We start from the raw sequence: 10,974 nt of genomic DNA, 5'->3' as shown, positions 1-10,974 counted from the left end.
ATTTATTCAGATTTGCTTGCACAACCTTACACAGAGGTTAGATTACACCTGGTCTTTAATGAGTGTTCATCCTGATTTGTTTGTTAGATGGGTGGGGTGCGAATAAAGAAAAACAAGCAGTTCTATTGGGATCTTCTTTATTTCAAAGTTATCTGAAAGGTACTGGCAACCATATCTGCCATCATGAAGCTTTGAAGGCAGCCTTTAATGAATCCTGCAGCAGCATCTTCAGGCTAATGACTACAAGTGGTAACACAGTTGTGGTACTTAAAGCCATGCACAGCAACTATAATTATTCTGAACACTCAGCCGACTTTAAAATTGGTTTTTGTGTGTTGCTCACATGAGGTGTTTTGACTTCTGCAGGCTCTCAGTCACTGATTCCAGGAGGCTTCTATCATCTTTATCTAAAAGAGAAAGGCCATCAGATATTAACAACTAGTGGATTTTTTGTTACTGAGCTCATGGAAAATTCGGTTCAGGGTTGTGAGGTCAAGAGCTTGTGGCAGGTGTGTACTCCCCCTGAATGTTTATTTAAGAACAGTGCTTGTACTGGAGGGTGGGGGCTTAATGAGAGCCACAAGCCCCTCAACCTGGCTTTCTTCTGTTTTAGGCAAATAATTCCCCCCTCCCCATAACCTTCTAAAATTAATAGCTAAAGAGACTTTGACAAAAGTTAAGGGGAACTCAGCCTCTTATAATTTTAAATTGACACGTATCAACTGGTGTCAGTATGCACAGATTTTGGAAGGTGAAGTCATGCACACTTGTGAGCTGAAGCAAATAAAAATCAGTCAGTCCCATATTTCAGCATGTGCTTGTGACTGATGCTATCACACAATCTTATCTGTCTGAAATTTATTACCTAGTGACTCACCAGCAGGCAGGCTGTCTATTAAACTTTCCAAATTCCATTCATGCCTACTTCTACAGTAAGTTTCAAGTAGCATGGTAAGTTTATCATCATGCAGATAGGTAATTTTACTGTTTAGTCTGAAAATATATTCCTGTTTCTTCCAGATGGTGAGAAATTCACACTTCCCAACATGATACATGAGCCAAAAAAACAGCTATCCTTCAAAATCAGCACTTCCCCAAATATTGCAGTGCGGTTCTTTAACCAAAAAAATGTGTGCCAAAAATGCATATTAGGAAAACTTATAGAAAAAAAGCATACAAAGAGTCATTATGTTAGAGGAAATTCCTTGCAAAAAATGTGTGCATCAGTCAAAATTGTACACACAATGTGTGTATTAAGAGAAATGCACATGGAAATGCAGATGAATTGAAACTGATGTGGAGAACTGAAGATAGGACAAATGAGAAATCTGTTCACCCCTAGTTCCAGAGGTTTAAAAGGTTGGTGGGAGGCAGTTTCACAGGGTGACTTCCAATGAACCATTGTTTTTGCTGAAGTAATGATGCAGACTGCAGGCTGAAGCTGGATGACTTCTCCATTCTCCAGATGATACTGAACTGAAACTGCAGGCTGTTACTGACTCTCTTCAGCCTGTTTTGCTGAAGTAGTAGCCACAGATACAAAAATAAAGCTGAGCAGTATCAGCCAAATATAGATCCCTTCTATTGGTGCTGTATCAGTTTCTTTCTGAGCCGTGCCTGGAAACATCACTCTCAGCTTTCACTTAAAAAGAACAAGCCAGGGATCCTGACACATGGGAGGAGAGGAATAAAGGGGCAGAAGGCAGGCGGGCAGGAGATAGATAGCGAGGACTCCCAACATAGATCACCCGTCCTGTATGCCACTTATTTCCCCCTCTCTCCCTTCAACCTGCTCCGTGAAATTTTGACTTAATAATCCCCAAAAGGAAAACTGGAGGGTGATGTTATTCAAGTTTTTATTCCCAGCATGAATGATCTGGCCCAGGCTAGATCAGGGCTAGTACGAGAAAATACCAACTTGGGCAGAATTAATTCTTTTAGACACATGTTGGGCTCCTCCAGATGTCCTTTTTATTGCACATTCATGATGATTTGTGCTAATGATGCTATCAGAACCGTCACATGCAATTCTCCTTTGAATGCTAATTGCTTCAGCCAAGGTTTTGGGGTGGCCATTCTGCTTCATGTCCAATCACATCCTTATGAAATCCCATAACTTTTCGTGCCACAAATGTTCTCTTTTTTTGCCCTCCTTCTGGACAGCCAGAATGCCACAGCATTATAGAAACATTGCTGAATAATGAAAAAATCCACCACAAATTCACTAATAGTGTGTGAAGAACATGTTGCAGAGCACACCCGCAACAGAACATCATTATGGAGGGGGCCTGTCCTGTTTGGCTTTCTCACGCTCAATATAGTTACACTAATAAGCTAGTGCTGTTAACTACGCCAACCTTCACCAAGGAAGGAATTCAACTTACCATACACCGTCAGTGTGCAACTGCATTTTTCCTGCCCAAGCTCATTCTCAATCTCTATGGTGTACTCTCCCGTGTCCTTGGCAGTGCAAGTGGGGATCATCAGGGTGCAGACGCCACTAGTTGAGTTGTACCAGAACTTGGAATTGGCCGTGATGTTGATTTGACCCTTGTACAACGTAACCACAGGGCGGGGGTTTCCCAGGAAAGCGCAGCTCATGGTGCAGTCATGGCCCCGGCGCACGGCATGATTCTTCAGTGGAGTAATGAAACGGGGGGCATGGCGCCAGTCTCGCTCATGATATTCTTTTATCTTGGCATGGAAGAGTTCTGTTGAAGGAATGGCATAATCAATACTGGTTCCAAAGGGGTTTCCTCCTATTCAGATATCCATGTTTGGCTGTCTGTGCCTCCATGGTATGATGATACAAACCTCAAATACTTGACATGGCCTTATGACTTCACTTTCAGGCCATGGACTTCCTCAAAAGCTGCAGGGCATTTATTTGTCACAACTATTCATTTCTTACTGATCTCTTTTATTTACTCATTTAATAAATTTCTATACTGTCCTTCCTGCCAAAGGAACTCAGGGCAGCAAACATACAAACAATTAAGCAATGGATGGATCTGAAATCAATTCCAATACAGATGCAGAGTGGAAAAAGATCTCTACCTAAAAGGCTTGCTGAAATAATAAATGACATTGGAAAGAGGGGTTGGAACAACTGAAGACAACTCAACTCAGCCTCACTTTTAGCAACTGAGATACTTGGGCCAGAAAACAATAGTTCCAAAACTCCATAGACATTTGGACATTTGGATATGAATCAAATTGTCTTCTGTTGTTCTAACCCTATTCTCCAATGCCTATTTATCCCTGAATGCACCCCCCTATTTTTTTGGAAGGCCATTGAATTCAATGGCTAACTTTCTCCAAGGTAGTTCTGGTAAACTTAATTTTGCATGGGATTAAGTGGAAGAAGTTTTTCTTCATTTGTACATTGATGTGACTATGTCGCAGGATTTTTAAGTGGTCCTAGGCCTCATTCTTGCAGCATTTATACAACAGAAACGGGAGGCATGATGCCGTTTGCTTGGGTATTTGTTGACCTGCAATGTGCTTGAGTTGTCAGCGTATACATTATATATAGCTCTTTCGGAAGGAGGTTTTCCTGAACACAGCTAACAGCTATCATTAAGATAGATTAACTAGTGTGGTTCAGTGACATGGGAGGCACACAAGATATAATTAATATATTAATGGAATTTGCTAAGCCGCTGGCTTAGATGGTTTTAAAAGATTAGGCAAACAAATGGAGGGTAGGCCTATGAATGTTGTTAGCTATAATAGCTGTGTGGAGCTTTCAGGTTTAGGGACAGTGTCTGTGAACCTCAGTTGATAGGGAGTAACAGTGGGTAAGAGGTGTCATGTTCATGTACTACAAATGGGCTTCTTGGAAACATCTGTCCAGCCCTTGCAGGGGAAAGAATGCTGGACTAGATGGGTCTACAGAGATGCTGTAGCTCTGCATGAGACATATGCAAGAAACAGCTGGAAGTGCTATTTAAAATAGGGAAGTTGCTCTCCAGACAAAAGGCTGCTTGGCTGGGTCATAGACAGCTGTCTATGACTTAAGAGGAATGGGGCAACTTTAAGGACTTTTGCTCATGTGCCTATAAAGCAGCTAGCTCTGCAGTTCACTTACTTTCAGTGCCCAGGGAGGGTTTCCATGGAAAAACTTTTGTGCTTGCACCTATAAGGTGCTGTGGCTACCTGGAATGCATGACAGAACCTATGCAGAATCTTATTCTACATGCTGAAATGGAGGAGAACTTCCTGGGGGAAAATAACCCTCGTTTCATAAGACATCTAGGCATTTTGAGCTGGACAGATTCTTATTCCAAACCACATAATAATGAACTTTGGCAACACTTCTACTTTCAACTCTCTGTCCATTTCCAGCTTCAGAAAGCAGGGCAAAATTGCAAACTGAGCCTCAATCTGCTGAGACACAACAAAAACACTATTTGGCTACTTATGCAGACATAGATGCTTACCTTTGTCTTTGTTGATATGCCAGGAATCCTTTGAATCTAGAGGATCACTGTCACCAACTTCATTGCGGGCAATAACCCGGAAGAAATATTTCCTGCCAGGAAGCAGGCCCGTGACAGTGTACTTGTTGCTGTAAACTTTCTCTGCAGCCGTGAACCAGGTGGCTGTGCTAGTGTCGCGTTTCAAGATGACGTAATGGGCACCTCCATCCTCTTTTATGTCTGGAGAGTGATCCCATTTCAGTGACACAGTGTTTGGCACCTCTTCATACAGGTTCAGGTTAGTAGGAGGCCTTGGGAAATCTAAGGCAGAAATACTGAGTATGAACCAGTGTTTCATCTTTCTCCGTTTGCGGTCTTCTATCATTTATTTGGAGGGCAGCATCTCCCTCTGGAATGATAGTGTCGTGCTATTTCAGCATACCCATGATGGTCTTAAGCTTGAAAAGCTAAACTAAGAATGGCAAACATTGCCTGTACTCTGTGATCTGGCAATCAACTGCCTGCATTAGAACCTCTTCTCAAATTGTTGATCAGCTCAGCAATTGTCAAGAGGCTGGCATTCATTCCTCATCTAGTTTCACAGGCTCGCCCCACCCCAAGCCCTTACCGCACACTCTTGTACCTGTCACTCGCACATGAATGTCATAGTGGGCTTCTCCATAGTCATTGCTGAGTACAATGCGGTAGAGTCCAGTATCCATGCGTTTGGTGCTGCTGATGAGGAACTGGGAGTGGTTCTTGCCTTTCGTGATGCTCTCTCTTCCCCTTGTGGTATTACCATCCTTTTGCCACACCACATTTGGTGGAGGGGAACCCTGCCAGAAGCAAAACTTGCTGAATATGCCAAACCTAAGCAGGAGACATAGCTTTTGCCATTTGCTCTTCACCCTGGCCTTTAATCTGACTCTGTTTCATCTGCTGTGGGTGGTGCATTTGTTTTTTACTACTTACTTAATTACTACTGTAGCTGCTAAGGCAAGGAGCAGATTAAAGGAATGGGGAAGAAATGGGCAGGAGAAACCATGGCTGATGCTTTGTCTCTCAAGTAATGGTTAGCTTTAGGTTCTCCAGATGTTGTAGGACTCCAACTCCCATCAGTCCCAACCAACATGACCTGTGGGCAGGGATGATGGAAGATGGAGTCTGACAACACACGGAGGGCACCATGAAGGGCTACCCCAGACTTCAAGGGAACAAGGCAACTCTCTCGGTTGCAAGCAGTCAACCCTAAAAGCTGTAGGAAGGTGGGAACTCTTGAGACAGTGGCAAAAAAATGGGCATGGGAAGCAATGGAAGGAGATAGCTTTTTTTGCTAAGTTATTTATTCCAGTCCCGTGATTCTGTAAGCACTGGCAACAGCTGAAAGATGTGCATGCATGCACACAAACCCGGACAACTTCTTAGACATAAAATCACCCAGAATTAAACCTGAGAATCTTAATGAACCCGCATTCAATAAGCCACTCTTCTTAGAAGCACTGCCTGATCCCCCTTGATAAAGCTTCATGGCACAGATTTGAGCAGAGAGGAGGAGATTATAGGGTTTGCAAAGCCCTGATTAGTCTGGCATCCCAATCAGTATTATTCTGCATTACTGTGAGTACTTTAACAGAGAAGCATACATGTTTCAAATGCTACCTCTCTACTAGTCCTACCTAATTATTCCTAGTCTGGGAAGGTTGCCTATGTGATCTCTTAGGGGCAAAGTATACTTGTGATCGTGTTTTATGTATCTGATACTTGCTTTGTTTTAAAACCTTTTCCTCCATTAAAAACTGGAGGCCCTTTTAGAAGGTTATAAAAGATTTAATAAGAATTATAATAATGTTTTAGACAGTGTCCAGACATCAATGGGATGAACAAGGTTGGTGAGCAAAGAGGAAGTGCAATTAAAGAAATAAGGAAATTCTTGGGGCCATAACTTCCTGTTACTGGAAGTCTAGAGCAACCATAACTGATCTGGCAAGGAAATAGATTATTATTACTGATTATGTGTGATTACAGATTACATACAGAAACTACAGCACATAAACGGAGTACCCAAACAAAAACACAAGCATATCAGAAACTTAAGCCAAACAATGAAAATAAACAAATTCCTTCCAGTAGCACCTTAGAGACCAACTAAGTTTGTTATTGGTATGAGCCTAAGTTTGTTATTGGTATGAGCTTTCGTGTGCATGCACACTTTTTCAGATACACTGAAACAAAAACAGTGAAACAGTGTATCTGAAGAAGTGTGCATGCACAGAAAAGCTCATACCAATACCAAACTTAGTTGGTCTCTAAGGTGCTACTGGAAGGAATTTGTTTATTTTGTTTCGACTATGGCAGACCAACACTGCTACCTACCTGTAATGAAAATAAAATTAAGCAATCAGATTAAATGCCAGAAGTGTGGCATACTTTACCTAGCACTTTTATTTTGTTTTGACTACGGCAGACCATAACAAGGAAGGAACATCAATGTCATTATGATTATTGCTTCAGCAAACTTGGCACTGGGTATAGTTGCCTAATGTTGCTGTTTACTTAGGTCAAGGTGCCCTGAGTACTACGGCATATGAGTTTGTTAAATAGAATCAATAAACTAAACTTTATTTATTTATTGAAATCCATTTATAAACTAATAGTTTACAAAATCCTTAAGCGGTTAATGTACTGTTACAAATATGAAGTAACAGGCTCTATTAGGGAATAGAAGAAATTAATAAATGGTAGAATTTTAATTATTTGGGATATGAATGAAAAATGCAAGCTGCAGAGGAATTCCTGGGCTAGCCTATGCAAAGGAAACAAATTAAGAAACAATACAGGGCCATCGGCAATGCAATAAAACTGTCCTTCATCCCCTGCCTTGAGGTGTGGGGCAGAGACAGGAGATTTGGAAGGCTGCCAGGATAACTGGGCATGATGTCACAGGAAGAGTTTGGGGCCTTTGGCACTAGGCTTGCAATACCTGAAAAATGGGTAGAAGGATCTAGGCTGGCTGGCTGAAGGCAGGCTGGGAGAGGTGCCTTGGACTCCATTGCTGCACTGTTATGGGGAATAAGCCCCTCTTGAGATGGCCACACTGTAATAGTTGGACTCCCTCCATCCAAATTCAGGATGGAGTACATATGTGAATAAATCATATTTTGATCACCACACCATACATTTAAAGCACATGGCTTTCCCCCAGAGCATCCCTGGATCTGCGGTTTGTTATGGGTGCTGGAAAGCTCTACCAGTGAAAAGGCCATTGCAAGTGGGATATAAAAAGCATTCACTGCAATTTTAAGGCAGAAGTTCCCTGATGGAATAGCAAGAGCAGCTTACAGTGAAAGAGGCATGAATGCAGAGGGCAGTCCCAGCGCGAACAACCATGTGACTCTTCAGCCTGGCACTCAGATCAAACTTCGGAGCAGCTATAAGACACACCAGGACAACAAAAGAGAAAGATGGGTGGGGGTGAGTAGTTAAAACTATTAATCAGAAAACACACATTTCCCTGTTACCTATATTGTCACTTTGGCTCTGTACAGTTAAATTTACAGTGGGACCTCGGGTTATGAACTTAATTTGTTCCAGAGGTCCGTTCTTAACCCGAAACTGTTTTTAACCACTGATGGGGCCTCCCGCTGCCGCCGTGCCGCCAGTGCGCGATTTCCGTTCTCATCCTGGGGGGGGGGGGGCAAAGTTCTCAACCCGCAAAGTTCTCAACCCACAAAACATACACCAGATGATCTTGCTAGCATTCCTTCCACTTTGGGGGAAAGGGAGCTCAAGGCAAACGCAGTCCCCATGAAGTTGGAGTCTATGCACACTGACTTACCTGGAGGGGGCATGGCCAGAACTCCATCCTTTAACTCAATTGGCTCTCCCACTCCAGCTTCATTCACGGCTCGAATCCGGAAGAAGTATTTCTGCCTCTCCTGCAGTCCTCCCACTGTATAGTTGGTGCCAGAAATTGGGATCTTGGTGCACTTGGACCATTCCTTGGTGTCTTCAGCTCGCATCTCCAGGATGTATCCTGACGGCGGATCACCTTCCTCTGGCTGCTGCCAGGCCAAGGAAATGCTGGAGTTGGAAGAATCGGCTACATGCAAACCTCTCACCAGTCCAGGAGGCTCTGGGAGAAATAGTAAAACATCCACTTTAAAGGCACAGCTGCATATACCGTTTTAAACACATTTGCTCTGCCCTGGTGCAACATTCAGTCCCAGCCTTCCAAGTGTGAGCAATGGATGCTTTGGCACCTTAAAGACTAATAATGTGTTGCTGTCTGCATTTATTTAACAATTATTTATTAGATTTTTATACCACCTTTCATCACAAGATCTCAGAGTGGTTCACAGGATAAAATAAGCTAAAACACAAGAAAGAAGTTAAAACGAAAATGAAAAAACAATAACCCCTTCCTTCCCACAATGTTTTTCGATGCTGGTGATTCCTGAGACTTTGTGCATCCTTAATAATTCTGGATTCTTCTTTTCTAAAATTCAGATACATCTCAATTGGATCTTCTTCTTTAGTTATAGGTCATCTCATGAGGGCTATCCATGTGGGTGCGTGCATGTGCATGGGCTATTGGCTCCAAGAGAAGTCTTTTTTTCCAAGCCAAATTGCACTGGTGGGGCAGCTTAGATTAGACTGAATGTGTGACTGTGGAAAAGAGAGAACATGTCTGAGCACATGTGTGCACAATATAATGGAACAGATCGGTGTTTTCTTAAACAGTGGGTTGGGATCCACCAGTGGGCCTTGGGCCACTTTTGGGTGGGCCTCAGTGCCACAACCGGCCTGCCCCATGCCTTCTCACTTGCCTATCTCATCCCATAGCTGTTCCATAGCCTTTGGGTTGGACGAGGGCAAGCTCTGGTTAGGCCTTTGATACTAAATAAAGGTGGCCAGGAGACAGAAAAGTTCGGGGGGTGGGGAGAAGAAGGGTCAACCTCCCTCCTCTAATACGAAAGTGCCAGAGGAGGTGTTAAAGGAAATGGGAAAGCGACATAGAAGGTTAATAATAATAATCAAGGAAAAGAAAGGAAAGGGAGGAAAAAGAAGTCCTGTTTAGAAGACAGAACTAGATGTAAAAGGAGCAGGGAGGAGGGATGAAAGAAACTGGCAGTAGGTTGTGGTGGGTGAAAGGAACATGGAAGACGAAATTGCAGGAGATGGGTAAAAATTACTTTGAGACATGAAAGGTTGGGAAGGGAAACTATAAAACAAGAAGTCTCCACTTACAGCCTCTGAATCAGCAAATTCTGCCAAAAAAATAATGAGACTGAGTCACAATACCACCAGAGCAAATACTTGTACTTAGCTTGCGGAAAGCTGAGCTGTGACACTCCTTGTCACAATGAAAACGCCATGGCGAAGAATTTAGCAATTTTCAAAGATGGATCAGATATCAGCAGAAAGTGTTATCAGTGCCAGCTGATTATATACCAAACTCTGCCTCTGTCTGCCACCATTTTGTGACTGACTCTGCCTGTGAACCACCATTTTGAAATGCATAGGCTTCAGTAATGACCAGCCATTTCAAGCGGGCAGAAATTAGGTTTGAGAACCTGTGTAATAGATAGTACATGGAAGATCATGGTCCTAAGCCATGATATGTGTTGGTCTAATAATTCATAAGCAAATAGCAGCAGCTGTGCCTGCTCAGTATTATTTGAAAAAGGGCCACCTTGCTACCTGCTGAAATTGTTATTGAAACTGGTTATGGAAACAAATAGCCAGATAGGGAATGGTTGTTGCAGGGGTCTACCCTGTTTCACTGCATGCACAGCAAACCTCTTGTTTTTTAAACGTATTTATGGAACACTAGGAACAGATCAATGTTAGGGACATACTGATGGGATCTCTTGCCACAACTGAGTTTGAAGCACTGCTAGGTTGCCCAGGCCCCGCTCGGTTCACAGCTATGACACGGAACTCATATTCTGTATCTTCCAGTAAGCCATCCACTTTGCATTTCGTATCTAAAGAGAATGCAGAAGAACACAGGTATCATAATTACTAGAGAGGAGGTGTTTTCCAGACAGAAGAATGTTCAAGTGATCATCGCCCTTTAGGACTCAAGGGGGACACGATGTTTCTCATTTTATATAACTGGGGCATCTTGCAGCTTTTTGCTGCCACCTTCTGGCCACGAACACAGCTTCCAGCCGACAAAGAGAAGTCTGCAGTAGTTTCACACTTGGAGCGCTTCCCCACCACAGACTTTCAAGCTGACATGCAGCAAATGCAATGGTAACAGAAGCAGCAAATACAGAGCAGTTGTGCACAGAAGAGTCATATTATAAACAAAGCAAAACAGGAGCAAATTCAGGAACACAGTAATTGTACACTGTATTTATTCGCCCAACTATTTTAATGCTGCCATTTGGCTTCAAGGGACCTCCAAGACAGATTATTAAGCAGAACAACAACATTGGCAAATGAACAATGCCCTCTTCACTTCAGTAACATCCCAAATGCTGTTAAGTTAGTTTGCATATCTGTATTTAGCTTAGACGCATTCTGGATTTCCAAATGGGTAACAGAA

At 42.8% G+C, this 10,974-nt stretch overlaps 1 protein-coding gene and 1 long non-coding RNA gene across 2 annotated transcripts in view; one reads left to right on the top strand and one right to left on the bottom strand.

Annotated features, from left to right (window-relative positions):
- Positions 1-120: 120 nt before the first annotated feature.
- The window catches only part of IGSF22 (immunoglobulin superfamily member 22), a 32,517-nt gene continuing 21,663 nt past the window's right edge, over positions 121-10,974 (bottom strand). The window contains exons 17-23 of the mRNA XM_083588391.1: positions 10,280-10,408; positions 8,257-8,553; positions 7,761-7,849; positions 5,065-5,257; positions 4,443-4,742; positions 2,385-2,711; positions 121-407 (exon numbers count right to left, since the gene is read on the bottom strand). Of these exons, the coding sequence (XP_083444517.1) occupies positions 340-407; positions 2,385-2,711; positions 4,443-4,742; positions 5,065-5,257; positions 7,761-7,849; positions 8,257-8,553; positions 10,280-10,408 (1,403 nt within the window). The 3' untranslated portion in view covers positions 121-339. The remainder of the gene's footprint in view (positions 408-2,384; positions 2,712-4,442; positions 4,743-5,064; positions 5,258-7,760; positions 7,850-8,256; positions 8,554-10,279; positions 10,409-10,974) is intronic.
- LOC310750594 lies at positions 372-1,575 on the top strand. The gene is made up of 2 exons (XR_014542122.1): positions 372-509; positions 1,021-1,575. It is a non-coding gene; the product is annotated as an uncharacterized lncRNA (long non-coding RNA).

The sequence above is a fragment of the Podarcis filfolensis genome (assembly GCF_964270895.1).
Source record: "Podarcis filfolensis genome assembly, chromosome: 1".
Classification (NCBI taxonomy): Eukaryota; Metazoa; Chordata; class Lepidosauria; order Squamata; family Lacertidae; genus Podarcis; species Podarcis filfolensis.
Note: the sequence above shows the minus strand (reverse complement) of the source record. Positions and strands in the feature narration are given on the sequence as shown.